The sequence below is a fragment of the Capricornis sumatraensis genome, chromosome 4, assembly GCF_032405125.1.
Source record: "Capricornis sumatraensis isolate serow.1 chromosome 4, serow.2, whole genome shotgun sequence".
NCBI classification, from domain to species: Eukaryota; Metazoa; Chordata; class Mammalia; order Artiodactyla; family Bovidae; genus Capricornis; species Capricornis sumatraensis.
The window spans coordinates 63053908-63075289 of NC_091072.1; the positions used below are offsets into that span (position 1 = coordinate 63053908).

The 21382-nt window shown below is 40.5% G+C and overlaps 1 protein-coding gene across 1 annotated transcript in view; it reads right to left on the reverse strand.

Moving 5' to 3' along the window:
• The window catches only part of KITLG (KIT ligand), a 117584-nt gene that overhangs the window by 36684 nt on the left and 59518 nt on the right, over positions 1 to 21382 (reverse strand). Inside the window, exon 7 of the mRNA XM_068971408.1 lies at positions 14390 to 14503. Coding sequence (XP_068827509.1) covers positions 14390 to 14503 — 114 coding nt within the window. The remainder of the gene's footprint in view (positions 1 to 14389; positions 14504 to 21382) is intronic.

Here is a 21382-nt window from a genome sequence, read left to right on the forward strand (position 1 = left end):
TCTCCATCGTGAGCTAGAACCTGGTACATATTTTCAGACTAGTTCATCTCTGACAAGACTCCCAGAACACAGCCCTTATGTTTCATCTTGGCTTTGCCAATAGCTTCTAGAATTTGAGAACAATTTGCTGAGAAAAGAATCTAGGTAAAGGCATATGCAGTCAGAGGGGTGCCAAGGCAGTAGGTGATCCCATTATCCGTGCTACCATCCAACGTCCCATGGAACCACCTCACACTCATCTCAGCCTCCAGCCTAACACTTACCAAATACTTACCATGTTCTAGCACTGTGTTCATTATGGGCTTACGTTGTGTGATCGCATCCAACCCTCAGAATCACTTTCACATAGTATTGCTAAATTGATGAATGAAGAACTTAAGACTCAAAGAGGTCAAATAATTTGACTGAGGTCACATGACTACTACCTGTTAAGCCTGGACTAGAGCTCAGGTCTCTGACAGCCACACCTCCGTTACCTCTCAGCTCAACTACACATGGTCACCCATCTACTCTCTGCACACTGTGCTAGATTTTTCCCACTTGTGAGGCTCACAAACATCCCTCCTCGTGCCACCCCCAAGAAAACAGTCAAGTCTGCACTGCTTACTGAGAACACATCTGCACTGCCACAGGAGGTGGCATTCTTTAAGTTCAGGGTGACTTTTCAACATTAACGTTCTTTCTCTTGGTCAAACTTCCCACCATGCTTCCAGGATTTCTTTTGTCTTGTGGATCTTCACCCCCATATTTGAAAAGCAGACGGACCTCATCATTTTATGGAAGCCCTGGTGGAAAACAGAGCTAACAGCTTCACAGGTATAAAAGCTGGAATCAGAATGAGCAGCACCATTCTGTTTTGTTACGAACCAACCAGGTAAGTGAAAGCCATTCCAGATGGGGAAGCATGGCACGAAATGGTGGGTGTTCTGAACACAGGTGCTTGACAATCTAGCCCCCTTCCTTAAGCACAGTTAATATTATCGGAAAATAAATATAGAACTGACCAAATTAGTATTCAGAAAACTTATGATCTAAGTATGTATATAGAACTGACCAAATTAGTATTCAGAAAACTTATGATCTAAGTATGTACCAAGAGAGCAGAGAAAATGTAAAAGATATGCTGGCCAATTCTGTTTTATTAGTAATTGACATGTAAAAACTGCTGCAAAGAAGTCAAAGAAACCTTACCACTTGGTTGGGGGGGTGGGGGGAGGTGGCAATATATCATAATAACTTCTGTCTTAAACTGATTTATTGATATTTAGTTTCTAAGGGAGCTGAAAAGGAATACTATTTTTGAAAAATGTTTTAAAATTTTAAAAGGTTTTGGTACACAGTCTCTGCCACAACCAAGATACATATTATTGGGTCTATTTTACCGATCAACACATGGAGGCTCAGAGGGGTTAACTGGCATCTCGGGGTCACAGACATGAGTACACAGTGCGAGTGAGCACACAAATCCCGGCTCTGGGATTTGTGCTGGTCTCAGCAGTCATCTGTCGATCAGCCTCCACATTATTACTTTCTTGGAATGCACTGGTTCATTTCCAATCACATTTGGAAGAGAAATTAGGAAGTCAAGTTGTATATTTTTTATGGCCACTTCATGAATTATTATTTTACTTTATAAACATTCATAGTATGTTGAATAGCATCCAAAAAGCACAGATAACCTTGTGATAAATTCTGTTTCTCTTATGCATGGTAAGCACTGCAGAAATTTGATAGAGTAGAGGGAGCCTTTGGCTTGGAACTAGGAAGATAAGCTGTTCCTTCGAGGCAGTTACTTTGACAACGGACTCACAGCACAGGTCCTGGGGACACACTGCTCAGGCCGGATCCAGGTCCTGCCACGTGCTAATTCAGTGATCTTGGGCAAGTTACCAAATCTTCTTTAGCCTCAATTTCCACATAGATAAAATGGGAATCACAGAACTGAGCTGGTGGATTTATTAAGACTATACAAGGATAATGTAACTTGTTTAAAATACTTATTTAGTGTTGTGTGTGAACAAGTTCTTAATAATTGCAAGGGAGAGGGACATCTGCAAAGACAAAGACATGGTAGACCAGGGACAGATCATTCGGGGTCTAGCTGGTAGGAGGTAAGAAATATACCAGGAGACCCACATCAGTGAGGGACCTGAATGTTGGGCCACGGAGGCCAAGTGGGAAGCAGCAAGGTTCAGCGGAACCAGTTCCACCACTAGAGCCCTACAAGTCACTCTTGTCTTAGGCACATTGCTTCCTTCCTGTGGAATCTCTACCCCTCATCTGTAAGATGAAGAAGTTGAAGGAGAAAATTACTAAGAATTCAGTTGGATATAACTTCCTTGTGTAAGCAGTGGTGTTACACTGAATGTGTTTAAGCAGGAAGAAAACATGACAGTCAATTTAGGAAGGTTAGTTTGGAAGTACTCTTGCCTGGAGAATCCCATGGATGGAGGAACCTGGTGGGCTGCCACCTACGGGGTCGCACAGAGTTGGACACGAATGAAGCGACTTAGCAGCAGCAGCAACAGTTTGGAAGTATGCACTGAAGCAAAGAGAGAAGACAGACCAGGGCAGTTTAGAAGACCAGTGGGAGAGTACTGAACACGCATTAAATATTTCTACAGAGATTAGAAGCTGAAAAACCAGAGACGTGCTTTAGATTCCAAGGAAGCATCCTACTGGTAAGGTTATGTGGATACGGCTACAGATTTTGAAAACCTAACTGTCCTAGTAAAATAAGTTCAGGGCAAAAATTAAAAAGAAATAGAACCTAATCGATGGAAAATTTATCAAAGCTCAAATTATTTCAATGAAAGAAACAGTTTGGAGTGTGAGGATTTAAATACTGTACCAGATTAGAAAATGCATAAAACTTCCAAAACAAGTCATTTTGTGATATGATGGGCTTCCCAGGTGGCTCAGATGCTAAAGAATCTGCCTGGGATATGGGAGATCTGTGTTCAGTCCCTGGATAGGGAAGATCCCCTAAAGAAGGCAATGGCAACACACTCCAGCATTCTGGCTTGGAGACTCCCATGGACAGAGAGCTTGGCAGGCTATAGTCCACTGGGTTGCAAAGGGTCGGACACAACTGAGAAACTAACACTTTCACTCTATTACTAGACAGGCTCACTTGTTATCTTTTCATTTTTTTGGATATCTTAAGGATTAATCATACTCAGTGATACTAGGGGGAAAGTGCATAAGAGAATCAGTTCAGTTCAGTCGCTCAGTCGTGTCCAATCCTTTGCGACCTGATGAATCGCAACATGCCAGGCCTCCTTGTCCATCACCAACTCCCAGAGTTCACTCAGACTCACGTCCATCGAGTTCGTGATGCCATCCAGCCATCTCATTCTCTGTCGTCCCCTTCTCCTCCTGCCCCCAATCCCTCCCCAGCGTCTTTTCCAATGAGTCAACTCTTCACATGAGGTGGCCAAAGTACTGGAGTTTCAGCTTTAGCATCATTCCTTCCAAGAAACACCAGGGCTAATCTCCTTCAGAATGGACTGGTTGGATCTCCTTGCAGTCCAAGGGACTCTCAAGAGTCTTCTCCAACACCACAGTTCAAAAGCATCAATTCTTCGGCGCTCAGCTTTCTTCACAGTCCAACTCTCAAATCCATACACGACCACTGGAAAAACCGTAGCCTTGACTAGACAGACCTTTGTTGGCAAAGTAATGTCTCTGCTTTTCAATATACTATCTAGGTTGGTCATAACTTTCCTTCCAAGGAGTAAGCGTCTTTTAATTTCATGGCTGCAGTCACCATCTGTAGTGATTTTGGAGCCCCCCCAAAATAAAGTCTGATACTCTTTCCACTGTTTCCTCATCTATTTCCCATGAAGTGATGGGACCAGATGCCATGATCTTCGTTTTCTGAATGTTGAGCTTTAAGCCAATTTTTTCACTATCCTTTTTCACTTTCATCAAGAGGCTTTTTAGTTCCTCTTCACTTTCTGCCATAAGGGTGGTGTCATCTGCATATCTGAGGTTATTGATATTTCTCCCGGCAATCTTGATCCCAGCTTGTGCTTCCTCCAGCCCAGCGTTTCTCATGATGTACTCTGCATAGAAGTTAAATAAGCAGGGTGACAATATACAGCCTTGACGTACTCCTTTTCCTATTTGGAACCAATCTGTTGTTCCATGTCCAGTTCTAACTGTTGCTTCCTAACCTGCATAAAGGTTTCTCAAGAAGCAGGTCAGGTGGTCTGGTATTCCCTTCTCTCTCAGAATTTTCCACAGTTTATTATGATCCAAATAGTCAAAGGCTTTGGCATAGTCAATAAAGCAGAAATAGATGTTTTTCTGGAACACTCTTGTTTTTTCCATGATCCAGCGGATGTTGGCATTTTGATCTCTGGTTCGTCTGCCTTTTCTAAAACCAGCTTGAATATCTGGAAGTTCACAGTTCACGTATTGCTGAAGCCTGGCTTGGAGAATTTTGAGCATTACTTTACTAGTGTGTAAGATGAGTGAAATTCTGCAGTAGTTTGAGCATTCTTTGGCATTGCCTTTCTTTGGAATTGGAATGAAGACTGACCTTTTCCAGTCCTGTGGCCACTGGTATTTCCCAAATTTGCTGGCATATTGAGTGCAACACGTTCACAACATCATCTTTCAGGATTTGAAATAGCTCAACTGGAAGTCCATCACACCTCCACTAGCTTTGTTTGTAGTGATGCTTTCTAAGGCCCACTTGACTTCACATTCCAGGATGTCTGGCTCTAGGTGAGTGATCATACCATCATGATTATCTTGGTCATGAAGATCTTTTTTGTACAGTTCTTCTGTGTATTCTTGCCACCTCTACTTAATATCTTCTGCTTCCGTTAGGTCCATACCATTTCCGTCCTTTATTGAGCCCATCTTTGCAAGAAATGTTTCCTTGGTATCTCTAATTTTCTTGAAGAGAGCTCTAGTCTTCCCCATTCTGTTGTTTTCCTCTATTTCTTTGCATTGATCACTGAGGAAGGCTTTCTTATCTCTCCTTTCTATTCTTTGGAACTCTGCATTCAGATGCTTATATCTTGCTTTTTCTCCTTTGCTTTTCACTTCTTTTCTTTTCACAGCTATTTGTAAGGCCTCCCCAGACAGCCATTTTGCTTTTTTGCATTTCTTTTCCATGGGGATGGTCTTGACCTGTCTCCTGCACAATGTCACGAACCTCAGTCCATAGTTCAAAAGTTACTCTATCAGATCTAGTCCCTTAAATCTATTTCTCACTTCCACTGTATAATCATAAGGGATTTGATTTAGGGCATACCTGAATGGTCTATTGGTTTTCCCTACTTTCTTCAATTTAAGTCTGAATTTGGCAATAAGGATCTCATGATCTGAGCCACAGTCAGCTCCCAGTCTTGTTTTTGCTGACTGTATACAGCTTCTCCATCTTTGGCTGCAAAAAATATAATCAGTCTGATTTCGGTGTTGACCATCTGGTGATGTCCATGTGTAGAGTCTTCTCTTGTGTTGTTGGAAGAGGATGTTTGCTATGAATAGTGTGTTCTCTTGGCAAAACTCTACTAGCTTTGCCCTGCTTCGTTACGCATTCCAAGGCCAAATTTGCCTGTTACTCCAGGGGTTTCTTGACTTCCTACTTTGGCATTCCAGTCCCCAATGATGAAAAAGACATCTTTTTTGGGTGTTAGTTCTAAAAGGTCTTGTAGGTCTTCATAGAACCGTTCAACTTCAGCTTTTTCAGCATTACTGGTTGTGGCATAGACTTGGATTGCTGTGATATTGAATGGTTTATCTTAGAAACGAACAGAGATCATTCTGTTGTTTTTGAGATTGCATCCAAGTACTGCATTTTGGACTCTTCTGTTGACCATGATGGCTACTCCATTTCTTCTGAGGGATTCCTGGCCACAGTAGTAGATATAATGGTCATCTGAGTTAAATTCACCCATTCCAGTCCATTTTCGTTCACTGATTCCTAGAATGTCGACATTCACTCTTGCCATCTCCTGTTTGACCACTTCCAACTTACCTTGATTCATGGACCTAACATTCCAGGTTCCTATGCAATATTGCTCTTTACAGCACTGGACCTTGCTTCTATCACCAGTCACATCCACAACTGGGTATTGTTTTTGCTTTGGCTCCGTCCCTTCATTCTTTCTGGAGTTATTTCTCCACTGATCTCCAGTAGCATATTGGGAAGCTACTGACCTGGGGAGTTCCTTTTTCAGTATCCTATCATTTTGCCTTTTCATACTGTTCATGGGATTCTCAAGGCAAGAATACTGAAGTGGTTTGCCATTCCCTTCTCCCGTGGACCACATACTGTCAGACCTCTCCACCATGACCCGCCCGTCTTGTGTGGCCCCACAGGGCATGGCTTAGTTTCACTGACTTAGACAAGGCTGTGGTCCATGTGATTAGATTGACTAGTTTTCTGTGGTTATGGTTTCAGTGTGTCTGCCCTCTGATGCCTTCTTGCAACACCTACCGTCTTACTTGGGTTTCTCTTACCTTGGACGTGGGTAAGTTACCGTGGCTATAATAGCATGTGGAAATGCTGGAAACTTGGCCAAAAAAGTATTTGCAAGCCAGTCATTGGCTGCTTACCATGCCCGGTAGGTATTTGGACTCGGGAGAAAAAGAACTCAAAGTCAGAACATTTAACTCCCTCTCTAGATCACTGATCTAAAAGCTTTGGATCTCAAGATCCAAACATCATTGAGGTCTCTCAGTCTTGTGAAATCAGTGGCTTTTTGGACATCCTCAGTGAGATACTTGTCTCAGTTGTGTCTGCCAAGATGTTGATAAGAATCAAAATGCAATGATAGTAACTCATGATTCCCTTGAGCCTACATAAAACAGTGCACACATAGTTGACCTTTCTGAGGAAAAGAGTCCAGTTATCAAAGTCTCTATGACGCAGAGAAGTTTAAGAATCACTGCTGATTCTTAGAGCAAAAAAAGCCTTCTATGCTTGTACTTAAAATATCCCAGTAATATCTCAGTTTCCTCCCATGCCACAGCTTAGTGTAACACTGGTTGTTCAGTCCTCAGAAATAACAGAACAAGGCTTTTTGCCTTTTTATTTCCCCATATAAGCCATTTCTTGTTAATACTGACTAAAAATCTCACCGGGTCAATTGCTTTTTTGTTTTTTAAATAATAACTCAGTCAGTGATTTAGAAGAAATTAACATGACAACTCACAAGACTTTCTGGGTCATCTTTTCTCAGTGAACAATACCTAAATAAGTTTAGATGATCCTTGTCTCCTTCAAATAAAAGAGATTAAAAACATTTGGTCTCTACCGTCTAACACAGGGAACTCTACTAAATGCTCTGTGGTGACCTAAATGAGAAGGAAATCTAAAAAAGAGGGGATATATGTATAACTGATTCAGCTTGCTATACAGCAGAAACTAACTCAACATGTACAGCAATGATACTCCAATAAAAATTAATTTAAAAATGTTGGTCTGCTTCATAAACACACCTTATGATGATGAGTCCTGTTAAGAAGTACTAATCTATAATTTCCTAATCATAAAGTAAGGAGACTTCTACCTAGGAAATACAATTCAAGAGGATAGAATGATTGTTCTTAAACTGCAGTTGATACTGACATGTTAAGACATCATAAATTATGAACTGGGTTCTTATGTTCCAGAGATAAGCAGTTATGGGTTCATACTTCTAGTCATCTCCCAGCTTCCAGGTAAGAATCATCAGGTTACTAACCATCACTAGGCTTCAGCTGCCTAATCAATACACTGATGCATTAGTCAGGCTTCCCTTTGACCCAGATGGTAAAGAATACACAGGTGGACAAAATCATTACCTCCTAGGGCTGCAATGACTAAAACAGAGAATCCACAGACAGTGCTTTGCGTGTTGCTTGGATGTTCACACAATAATATCTGCTGTAAAAAAGTCAAGGAGCAGGAGATACTGTACCTAAGTGGTTTATCTTACAAAGGAAGAACAACATTTTCTTTATGATAAGATTGACATGCTTGGCAACATAGCTAGTCAGTTTTTACAAATATTATTTCTAATATACTCTGTCCTTTGAATACTGTTTAAGTCCAAAATTTAGCTTTAAATAGAGGGGAAAAAAAATCTACTGACTGCAGGAGCAGAAAGTAAAATGCTAAATATTGCAAATTAAAAAAAAATCAACTTTAAAAACTATCCAGCTATCAAACTGTTGTTCTTCAATGGTCAAACAAAACTATGGGGGACCTCTGCTTTTAAAGAGAAGATATACTTTGAAATGGGAAGACACAGAGACTCCAATCCTCCATTTTAATGCAGTGGTAATTCTATCCAAAGAACATTGTATTTGAAGAGAATAAAAATTCAGCACTATTCAAAACTGTCCACTCGAAGTGTGAAATTTGTTATCTAAGAATATTTTTATAATTTCCTATTATGCCAAACTGTAAGAGTCATGTATTAATCTGTTTAAAATAATTGCCTACTGCAAGACCAGGAAAGCCACAAATTTCTGACTTTACCCTACTGATCTATAGACTGACCTTGAAAAGACAGTGGTTTCCACTTTTACAAGATGGGGGCTAGAACAGCAACCTGCCTTAAACATTTTAAGGAAGACAAATAATTACCCAACAGATAAAGATAAAAATGTTTTCAAAAAGCAGCAAAGTCACATTCAATTAAACTCCCCCAGACGAAGAAAAATTATCAAAAATGAAGGAAACAGTAGAAAGAACAGAAGGAAAAACTAATTTGATCTATTTCAATGTTTGGATTCCTTTTTTATCAACACAGTCATTAAGAGCTGCAGTTGAACCACCCCAAAGATACACATTTTTAAAGTTTGATTCACCCCCTTCCCAAATACCCTTTCTTTAGGTAGGTCTGAGTTTGCCATTTAACACAAGTCTTGAAACATTTTTTAGTAACAAAGCAAAATGTTCTGTAAATAGATGAACTATTATGCTGAGTAAACATGCCAGAAGGATTTCAAATGGAAACCACGGGGACTATAGGTGTAGTACAAAATGTCCAAGAAGAAATTAAAAAGAAAACGACAGTGAAGTCACAAATACGCTTCTGTGACATGGGAGTCACCCCAAGCAAACAAACTTAAGATTTGTGGGCAGAGTGCAAGTTGCCACCTCCCGCAAAGGCGGAACTGGCAGCATTGGCGAAGGAATGATTTTAGTTGAATAAATTACAATGAGCAAAGGGTAAAAAGGTATTTTCAACCCACTTTCTTTTTCTCAGGTAAAATGTACAAACGTTATGCCTGAAAAGCAAGTAAATCTAATCTGATATAACCTCCTTTAGTCAAGGCATAACTGGATTATTCCAACACGTACAATCTGAAGAAGTAGGACTATGGAATAAGAGAATCTCAGGGCTAAAATGGGCCTCCCAAGTTATCCAATTTGCTAGTTCTTATCTTTTTGGGGGGAGGGTTACAGACTTCTCTGGGAAGCAGATGAAAAGTTATACATGTTCTTAGAAACGCACATAGGGCTTCCCTTATAGCTCAGTTGGTAAATCATCTGCCTGCAGTGCAGGAGTTGGAGAAGGAAATGGCAACCCACTCCAGTATTCTTGCCTAGAGAATCCCAGGGATGGGGGAGCCTGGTGGGCTGCCATCTATGGGGTTGCACAGAGTCGGACACGACTGAATTGACTTAGCAGCAGCAGCCATGCAGGAGACTCGGGTTCAATTCCTGGGCTGGGAAGATTCCCTGGAGAAGGAAATGACAACCCACTCCAGTATTCTTGCCTGGATAATCCCACGGACAGAGGAGCCTGGCGGGCACAGTCCATGGGATGGCAAGAGCTGGACACAACTTAGTGAATAAACCACCACCAGAAACACATAAGGCACAGAGCAAGCATAATTTGGAATTTCATTGGAAAGAGTTTGAAAGTTAATGAATTCTAGATTAAGAACTACTGATTATGTCCTAATTCCTCATTTTCAAAACCAAAAGTTGAATCCCAGAAAGGTTCAGAGATTTACTTGTCCAAAGTCAAACAGCTGGATAACAGCAGAGCTGGTATCAAACACCCCAGTAAGCCTGACCTACTTCAAGATGCTTTTTTGCTCCACTGTTCTCCAGAGAGAGGCTGTGGTTATCTGTAGCCATAAAACTGAAAAGTCACTCATGTCCCTGTTTGAATTCATGAAATCAATGAGTTTTAGGCTAAGGATGGGAACGCCACTTCTTTCCAAATATGGAAACAACCCCATATTGTAAGTATAATATTATGACTTCAGCAGTCCTGACCTATGCAAATGACTATTACCTGGGACGCCAGTCTAACACATTAAGTTTCCTACATCTCATCTCCATGAACTGCAATCCAGTATTTCTGAGGCAGGGCCCTGATGGCTAAACTTTTCATAAGGACCCTCAGAGATTGTCACTGGATGGTTCTCAAGTAATATTCCACAAAACGCCGGTTTAGAGATGTGATTTGCAAACATTTTTTCCAGAAGCTCAATTCTTTGTTCCACCCAAGTCTTATTTAGAAAACCAGAAACACAAATAAAAGCAGAGCTGCTGGGTAGTCTCTTAAGCCAGTCTGAAAACCACTGTCCTAGAAGACAACACAGGTGTGGGACCAGGAGCTGGACCTCAGCACTCATGGATCTCAGTTTTCCTATTTATGAAATTCTAAATTCTCTAAATTCAGCTCCAGTATCCTATGACCCACAAACATCACTACCATCACACTACCATTCTATCCTCCATTGCTAAGTGTGTCCAACTCTTTGTGACCCTGGACTGTAGCTCACCAGGCTCCTCCATCCATGGGATTATCCAGGCAAGAATACTAGAGTGGGTTGCCATTTTCTCCTCCAGGGGATCTTCCCAACCCAGGAATCAAATCCGGGTCTTTTGCATTGAGAGATTCTTTACCACTGAGCCACCAAGGGGGCCCTGTACTACAATTACTAACATAATATTTAGCAAGCACTTGCTATGATCCTAGCACTGTCCTTTTAATTTATTTAATCTTTAAAATCACTCTGTGAGGTTAAGTACAGTAGATCCTTGAACAACACGTGTTTGAATTTCGTGAGTCTACTCATACTCCTATTTTTTTTCAATAGTATTACACTACTACACAATCCATCTTTGTTGAATCCATGGATGCAAAAACCACAGCTAGGGAGGAACCTTATATGCAGAGGGCCAGCTATAGGCTGTGAGATGATTTTCCACTGCCAGAAGGTTGGCACTGCTAACCCCTGTTGTACCATTAATCTATTATAATGATGAGGAAACTGAGGCACAGAGAGATTGTGTGACAATAACTGTGGTATATATATATGTGCATATATATATACACACATACACACATTCTCTTATTCCATCTACACCACAAAATTGGGAAGAACTCAGCTTTAGAAAGATAATTTCTTATCTAAGGTCAAAGAGCATGTCTGTCAGATGCTAAAATCCATTCTAGCCAAAAAATTAGTACAAGTCGGATCCCATACTTTACCAGAAAATATTTTAAATAGCACCCATTTTCATGTGGTTATTGTGTATTAGTGATCTGCTTTCATATATTCATAGAGATGGCTTAGCCTCAAACTAGATTATAACCACTCTGAGACCAGGGATTATTTTATATCTTTCAATTTCCTACTCTATGAAATACTGGCTGTGCATTAAGTAGGTCTTCATTCAATCAGAAGTGATCTTCTAAATCCTTTTTTGTTATTAACTTGACTTTTCCCCCAATAATCTTGAGTAAACACACTAATTTCATTTAGATCAACTCTTGAAATTAAAAAATTCCCCTCTGAGTCAGTTGCTGGAAGGGAGAAAAAAGACTTTTTTTCAGCTTAATGATTTTACATTTGCCCCTGGGGAAGGAATTATATTAATATTTTACTAAGTATGTCTTTCCAGGCATTTCTTTCTCAAAGTTTCTTGCATTTTTCAACTGATAGGTAACAGACTGAAAATAAGCAGATGGCTAAAGACAAGAACGGAAAATCTTGGAAGGTGCTTACAATACTTATGCCACGTGAAAATATCGGTTTGACATTTCACAGGAAGTGGTGCTTATTAAGTAGCATTCTTCAAACAGCAAAAAATACAGACTACAAGTAATTTTTCTTAAATGCCATTTTAATTTTGGACATGCTTAGCCTGTGGTCAGATACACCATCACCTTCCATCTGTGATTCCTTGCTCACATATTTGAAATTGGATGCCTAGGACAAATTCCTATCTCCTCTGCTCATTGTAGCCCCATGGTTCCACAAATAGCCCCATTAAGAGTTGTTAATGTCCCAGCTGTGACCTACTTTAAGTCTATTTTGGAGACTCGCATTAATCTAACATATATGTAAACCCATACAACATAGAAAAAGCTATGGTTTTTCCGGTAATCATGTATGTATGTGAGAGTTGGACCATAAAGAAAGCTGAGTGTCAAAGAAAAAGAATTGATGCTTTTGAACTGTGGTGTTGGAGAGGCCTCTTGAGAGTCTCTTGGACTGCAAGATGATCAAACCAGTCAACCCTAAAGAAAATCAGTCCTGAATATTCATTGGAAGGACTGATGGTGAAACTGAAACTCCAATACTTTGGCCACCGGATGCAAAGAACTGACTCCACAGAAAAGACCCTGATGCTGATAAAGATTGAATGGAGGAGGAGAAGGGAACAATAGAGGATGAGATATTTGGATGATATCACCAACTCTATGGACAAGAGTTTGAGCAATCTCCAGGAGTTGGTGACAGACTGGGAGGCCTGGAGTACTGCAGTCCAAGGGGTTGCAAAGAGTCAGACATGACTGAGCAACTGAATTGAACTGATACAACGTAGATAAAACTGGCCATAATAAGAAATGAGGTTAAAGTAAGGTCACAATATTTTGGTCTCTAAACTTTGACAGCATAAACCATCTAAAACAATGGTTCTTAAATCTCCTTTAAGGAATATCTTTAAAATGTAGATGCCTAGAGCCCTTCCTCAGACCTGTTTAAACAGTGGGGCCCAGACACCTGTGACTTTCATGAACGTCACAGATAATTTAGTTGCTGCACAGTGATGAACATCCATACTTTATCCATCGAACAAACATTTCATTAGGGCCTTTGACCCATACCAAATTTTGAATATAAATGTTTTCTCCTTAGTATAGTTCCTTGGCTCACAAACTAACGAGCAACTTGAGGAAAAGGATCATGATCTATGTTTTGAAAAAAGTACTTCCCCCAGCCCATCCTTAAACCCAGCTGGGCATATAGGAGGCAAATGTTACAGTGCTTGGATCACCAGCCCCTCAAATAAAACATGTAGATACACCTTCAGATACTGCACCAGAGAATATTTTTAAGCCTGGACTTTGTAGGTATCCAAAGAAATCTGCACGGTGTGTGTGTGTGTGCATGTATGTGTATATTCTTAATTCTACATTGTATGCGTATATTCTTAATTCTACATTGAGACTAAGCTAAGCAAGACTCAGATTGTAGCATTAAACTTCTGTTTTGAAGCTTGGCTATGACCCCAAATAACAACATATACACCAGGAAATGCATATCAAAGTAGGAAAGATACATATCTCAACAAATATACTTTCCTTTCTTTTTTACATACTACAACCCTCATTTCGTTCCTGTTCTCACATCACTCTGCTCTCGAAACAATATTCAAATAACTGAGTGCCAGTGGGCTCGTTTAAATCAGGAACTTACAAAACAGCTTTTCAAAGTGTGTTCATTCCAAAAGCAAACAATGCTGCTCCAATGATCACGTACAACTGCCGCTGGATCCTGAGGGTCGGGAGGAATCCATTTCAGAGGCTGCCACGACCCCTCTCTCTGCGGTCGGCGTCTTGAGAGAAGCTGGCATGAGGCTGGCCGCGAGGAAGGCGCTCTAGTGAGAAGCGGCTTTTGCTGAGAGGATGGGTGTGGGAGATGTGTCTGGTCAACGTTTGGGCAACAAACGACTCCAGCTGTGTTTACTGAGGGGGCAAACACCCACCCGGGTGTAACGGGGTCTTAGAGAGGTTGGAAACGGGAGAATGAGCAGCTCAGACCTCCTTTTGTTAGGCTCCTTAGAGAAGAGCAGGAAGACGTGTGGAGGGAAAATGAAGCTCGCCTACGAGATAATGGGGAGCAAGCTAGTGCTCACATCAGCAGACAGAGCCTCGCCAGTGTCCTTCACTGCCTGCAGAGAAGAGGCCAGCAAGGAAACAAAGTCCCTCAAGCGAGGCGTGGCAGCCAGCTTGACCAACAAGATGCTCCGTGACCTCAAGTTATCTCCTGACCTGCTCTCTACAAACCCTTCAGGATAACTCAGTGACTTCTCTCCTGACTCTGAAAGACACTAATCTGGGGCAAGAAAAAAAGGAAATCTTTTTCAAAAAGTACAAGAGTCAGAGCAATTGGAAGCATTCCTTACCAATTTTGTAACGTCTTTCACATCATCAGTCACACGGTTGCGGCAGATCCCTTGAGTGTGGACGAGAGGATTAAATAGGAGCAGTTGAAGATAAATGCAAGTGATAATCCAAGTCTAAATGAAAAGAGAAAAAATGCTGGTGACCGTCAGTAAATATCCATAGTCACTCACACTAGTAACAACTAACATTTTCTGCCTTAATGTGGAAAAAAGAGTCGATCTTGAGGGTTGTTTTTTTTTTTTTCTTTTAATACTATTGGCTTAAATACAATTAAATGCCTTACACACAAACTATGGTAACCAAATTTATTAAAATTCTCAGTTAAAATATGGTTTGGATTTTTCATTTCAATGACAGTATCTTTAACTTTTGTCAAAAGCTTTCTATGGGCAATTCCCCAATGGCAATTAGAAATGAACTTGTAGCAACATGAAAAGAATTTATCACTTAAGCTATTTTCTAAAAACTAGGGAATGCATAAAATTTGTACCTTAAGGCACCAAAAAAATTTTTCTCTACTTTAAATGTAGACTGTATGGCAAGTAACAGCAAAACTCTGAGCATTGCTTTAACCCAATAACCTACTAGAACACCCAGTTAAAGTGAGGGAGAGATATTTAGGAGAGAATTTAATCTAATTGGTGAGATATCAAAAGAATCATTGTTTTCTATCAGCTTTTTAGCGATTTAACAAGGAAAAATATTTTTTTAGTCAATGAGAAGACATTTTTGAATACCAGCATGAAGTAATCATACACACGCACACACACACACACACGCTACCTCTCTTTCCAAATAACTCTTTCAACCATGTTAAATAGTTACTTTTATGCATGGCTTACTTTTTCTTATCACCCTATGTTTTGTATTTCCAAAAACTGGGGCATCTATTTTTTTCCCCCTCAGTATCTTTGTAAGACATAACAGCACCTGGAATATAAAAGGCTCTTGCTAAATATTTGCTAGATGAATCAGTGATCAAGGTTAAAAAAGAGTCTAATGCTTCAAATTTGGTACCTATTTATTGAACTTGTACGAGACAGGGACTGAGCCAGCCAGAAAAACAAAGGTGATAAGACTCCCCTGAAATGCAGATTCAGGGAAATAAGTAATACCCACACCCCGTGATAAATGTTTTGGGAACCCAGAGGAGAAATCAATTAATCAATTAATCTTAAGGGAGAGAACTCATGGCAGAAAGGCAGTGCCAAGAAAAGCCTTAGAGAAAATGTGACTCCAACTGGATTCTGGTGGACAGAGGAGGAATTTGCAAGAGGTGACAGGGAAGGGATGAGCATTCCAGGAAAAATAAACAACAGGAGCATAGGCATGGAGATGTGATGATATTTTAAAATGTGAGAATTCTTTTATGAATTAACATTCATCTATGGAATCTTAAAATTACACAAAGGCCCATCTGTGCATGGCTAGAAATCTTTCCTACTTATTATGTAACCAGCCATGTATTAAATGTAACTGGATTATTATTTTCAATATCTGCCACCTTAATAGATATTATACTGGACCAAGTTACAATGACCATTTACTGAAATTTCTAAGACTACAATACTACCTACATAGATAATAATGGAGTGTGAACAAAACTAAAATCCCTTCATTGTTTTACCATTGTAATCTATGAATGTTAAGCAATCCTGCTTAATTTTGTTTAAGGCTACTTTGAGTTTGGTGGGATCCTGCTCTTCTCCCTTGGGCCAAAAATAAAGACTAAACTGTGTACATCAGGGGTCCCTAACCTTTGGGATCTAGTGCCTGATGATCTGAAGGGAAGCTGAGTAATAAATAATAGAAATAACATGCATATGTAACAAATAACATTACATGTAACATGTAATATGCTTGAATCATCCCCAAACTATCCCCATCTCTACCCTGGCCTGTGGAAAAATTGTCTTCCATGAAACTGGACCTTGGTGCCGAAAAGGTTGGGAACCGCTGGTGTAAATGATTTGTTTGGGGGATTCTGCTTTTTGGACAATCCCAACACATAACATCTCCCCTAAGAGTTTCCCTTCATGTATGTAAATACAGTGCTTAAACTCAAAGTATCTTTCATACTGTCATCGCTAAAATCTAACCCTCCCTTGAAACAGATTTCTCCAACACCCTCTTTCATGATCTGACTTTGGGATCCTCCCTAAGGATCTCTGTAAAGGGCCAATCCCTAATAACCTTATTCATATTCTAGGCTGTAAGGAATATAAAGGCACAGGGATGAGGGAGGGGGAATTCAATAAAGGTGATCGAAATATACAAACTTTCAGTCGAAAGATAAATAACTACAAGGGACGTAGTGTATAACATGATAAATATAGTTAGCACTGCTCTATGTTATATATGAAAGTTGTCTGAGAGTAAATCCCAAGAGTTCTTATCACAAGGAAAAAAAATTCTGCTTCTTTACTTTTGTAACTATATGAGATGACAGATGTTCACTAATCTTAATATGGTCATCACTGCATGATGTATGTAAGTCAAATCACTACACTGTACAACTTATATAAGGTATATGTCAATTATATCTCAGTAAGACTGAATGAAAAAAAAAAGAAATATAAGGGCAAAAATTCTATTGATTTCTCTTTACCTTGTCTTATGCCTGACACTGAAGAACCACTACACAAACATTTGTTCACTCATTCATTCATTCAGCAAATATTTATTAAGCACCTAGTGCTACTGTGTGCTGGGCACTGTTCTAGATGCTGTGGATACATTAGTTTAAAAAAAAGCAAAAATCCCTGCCCTCATGAAGCTTAGCTTCTAGCGAGAGAAGGCATAGCATGACCAATAAAACTGATAAATACCCAGATTATATAGTATGTCAAAAGCGCACCATGAAAAGAGAAAAATTAGATCTCAGTACAGGGACTGGAATTATAATGCCTACTGTTCTCTACTAGCAGCAGGGTCTTAGGTTCCAGGTGACAGTTACACTCATGAGGCTTTGGAGGCTTCACCCAGCACCAAGTGTACTACTGAGCTTTGAGGAGGGAAACAGGAGCGGTGACAAAGAGCACGCACAGCAGGGCAGAACTCATGACTGACTCCTGAACCATCTCTAATGTCCACATATCACTACATCCCTGGAGCATGTGGCAATGATCCACAATGCTGGGTGGGCAGGACCACTTCTCAGGCTTATATCTCGCTAGTTGAGAAGCCCCTTCAGGGACATGCCATGAGCTGCCACTCATTCTCCATTATAGCTACTCCCACCAGTAACAGTCTCAACAATAAAATGCATACTGGTGATTGTTCTGCTACCTAGTAACTTCAGCAGAATTCTCTTGGGTGAAGTTTAGGTATACTCCTATCAATTACTTGAGTTCTTGATACAAAGAGGGAGGTAGAGAGGTCAAATCCCCAGGCATCTCTGAATCTAGAGAAAAGGCCACAGTGCCAGCTATTAATGCCACCTCTCTTTCCCCAGAGACTGCAATATGAATGACTGCAAAAAGAATGCTATTTTGATGGGGCCTCATTGGGAAGGCAATGCTCTATCAAAGATTAGATGGCACTAAGGGAATTATCCATGCAGATGTCTGTAGGAGAGTGTGATAGACAGAGAAAGACAAGATACTGCTAAGTCCCTAAGGTCTATTTTGTTGTTTTCAATGGAATCTTTCAAGATATTTTATTATTAAAGTAATATATTATCATTACCAAACACTTGGAGAATAAAGAAAAAACCTACTTGGAATGTCACTACCCTGACAATTTTTAGAAAGTGTACCTCCCCCCACCATTATAAAAGAAATCCATCTCATTGATTTAAGGAACCTGCTTTATTTAAGGAAGACCAAGAAGAAAGTAGGGCTTCTCAGGTGGTGCTAGTGGTCAAGTACCCATCTGCCAACACAGGAGACAAGAGACTTGGGTTGTATCCCTAAGTTGGGAAGATCCCCTGAAGGAGGGCATGGTAACCCACTTCAGTATTCTTGCCTGGAGAATCCCATGGACAGAGGAGCTGGGTGGGCTACAGTCCAAAGGGTTGCAAAGAGTTGGACAGGGCTGAAGCTTAGCACACATGCATGCATGTGAGATTAAAGCAGCGAGCAGTGAAGATGATGATGTCAAAGAGAACAGGTCAGATCATGTAGGGTCTTGTATACTCCTCTGGATTTTTGACTTTTACTGTGAACCAATAGGGACTCGCAGGATTTTGAGCATAGGAGACAGATGACATATTACGTAATAATAATACTAAAAACCTGGTCCTTTCTTACAAAACTGAATATACACTTACCATATGATCAAGCAATCATGCTCCTTGGTCCTGTCCCAAGGAGCTGAAAATATATATCCATACAAAAACCTGCTTACTGATTTTTATAGCAGTTTATTCAAAACTGCCAAAACCTGGAAACAACCAGAATGTCCTTCAGCAGGTGAATAGATGAATAAACTGTGGTATATCTGGGCAATGGACTTTTACTCAGCACTAAAGAGAAATGAGCTATGAAGCCATAAAATGACCTAGAGGAAACAAACGCACATTACAAAGTGAAGAAGCCAATATGAAAAGGCTCTACACCATTTGATTCCAACTCCTCTGTCTTTCCGGAAAGGGCAAAACTGTGCAAACAGTAAAAAGATCAGTGTTGCCATGGGTTGGAGCGGGAGGCATGCACAGACAGAGCATGCATGCATGTGTGCTCAGCTGTGTTCGACTCTGCGTGACCCTATGAACTGTAGCCCACCAGGCTCCTCTGTCCATGGGATTCTCCTGGCAAAAATACTGCAGTGGGTTGCCATTTTCTTCTCCAGGAGATCTTCCCAATCCAGGGATTGAATTCATGTCTCTTGCATTGCTGCTGCTAAGTTGCGTCAGTCGTGTCTGACTCTGTGCGACCCCATGGACTACAGCCTACCAGGCTCCTCTGTCCATGGGAGTTTCCAGGCAAGAGTACTGGAGTGGGTTGCCAGTGCCTTCTCTGTCTCTTGCATTAGTAGGCAGATTTTTTTTACCACTCAGCCACCTGGGAAGCCCACAGAGCACAGAAGATTTCTAGTGCAGTGAAAGTACTCTATATGATACTATAATTGTGAATATATGTAATTATATGTTTGTCTAAACTCACAGAAGATACACCACCAAGAGTAAACCCTAGCATAAACTATGGGCTCTGGGTGATTAAGGTGAAAGTCCATCAGCTGTAACAAATGCACCACTCTGGTGGGAGATTATTGATAATGGGGGAGGCCCTACATGTGTCGGGGTAAGGGGCATTGGGGAAACCTCTGTACCTTCCTCTCAATTTTGCTATGAACTGCTCTAAAAATATAAATTCTTTCCCTAAAGAAAACAAAAATTTAAAAAGATCACTTCTGATTGCTGTGGTAAGAACAGACTCAGGCTTTAACAACAAGTAGAAACAGGAAGACCAATTTGGGGATACTGCTATAATCCACGCAAGAAAGGGCTGTTGCCATGTACTACTTAGAGGTTGTTAGCTCAGAGTCAAGGATGACTCCAAGGATTCTGGTCTGAGCAACTCAATGGACAGTACTGCCATCAAGTTATCAATACGGGGATGACTGAGGGGTAGAGAAGGTTTGGGGGGGTCATATCAGGAGTAAAGTTTTGAATGTCCTCAGTTTGAGATGTCTTTAAGATATCCCAGTGATGAAAGTAGGTCAGGATATTCGAATCTGGACTGAGGAGGGTAGTTTGAGCTGGATATATAAATACGACAGCCTTTGATACATAAATGGAATTTTAAGCAAAAGAGTGGATGAGACTATCAAAGGAGTGAATACTAACAGAAAAAAGAAAAAATAACTGGGTCCTATGGTGTTCCAACCTTAAGAGGTCTGGAAAAAGATTTAGAACACACAAAGGAGCCTGAGAGAGAGCCAGGGGAGGAGGAAGAGGAGGAACCCAAGTTAAAAAAAAAAAAAACAGAAACAGTAAAAGTACCTTAAGGAGGTCACACTATGAACTACATCAAATACTCATAACAGATCAAGTAAGATGAGGACTGAGAACTGATCACTGAATTTAGCAGCACAGAGGTCACTGGTGACATTAACAAGAGCATTTTTATTAAAACAGTTTGAAAAAGGCCTGGGAGGGGCGGATTTGAGAGTGAAGGGTGAGCGATTAGAAACAATGCATACAGATAGCTTTTTTAAAAGAGGTGTCTTTCAAAGGATAGCAAGTAAATAAATAAACAAAGAAATAACAACAAAGTGAGAATGTGGTTGGTGAAGAATTAGGTTGGAATGGGGGGAGACTTTTATTTGTTTAAGATGGTAGAAATACCAGGCTGTCTATATACCTATGGGGACAATCCAGAAGGAGATGCAACTGGCACTGTAGGTCAGACGAAAGGTACATTAGAGCAATGTTCTTGAGGACAGGAAGGGGTGAGACCCAGGTCTCAAACAGAGAGCCTGGCTTTGAATAGAGTGTATACTGTAGGTCATCAGTACCACCAGGCAGGATGTCTGAATGTGTGCACAAATGCTGCTGCTTTCTGAACAGCAGTGAATACAACTTTCCCTTACTGAATATTTACTGGGTACCAAACATTTTGTCCAACTGATCACAAACAAAATTTAAGATTTATCTATTTTAATTTTAAAGATGAAGAAACCAAAATAAAGAGAGATTTGGTGACTTCTACATGGTGAGGGCTTCCCTGATAGCTAAGCTGGTAAAGAATCTGCCTGCAATGCAGGAGACCCTGGTTCAATTCCTGGGTCAGGAAGATCTGCTGCAGAAGGGATAGGCTACCCACTCCAGTATTCTGGCCTGGAGAATCCCATTGGCTGTATAGTCCATAGGGTCACAAAGAGTCAGACACTACTGAGTGACTTTCACTTTCACTCCGTGGTGAGATCAGAATGAAAACTCAAGTGTGTGCAGTTTGAAATCTTGTCCTCTTCATCACCTCATACTGTCATAGCACTTCCAGGAAGCTGTTACATCACTGGGGAGGACTCTGACACCATCTCTCAAAGAC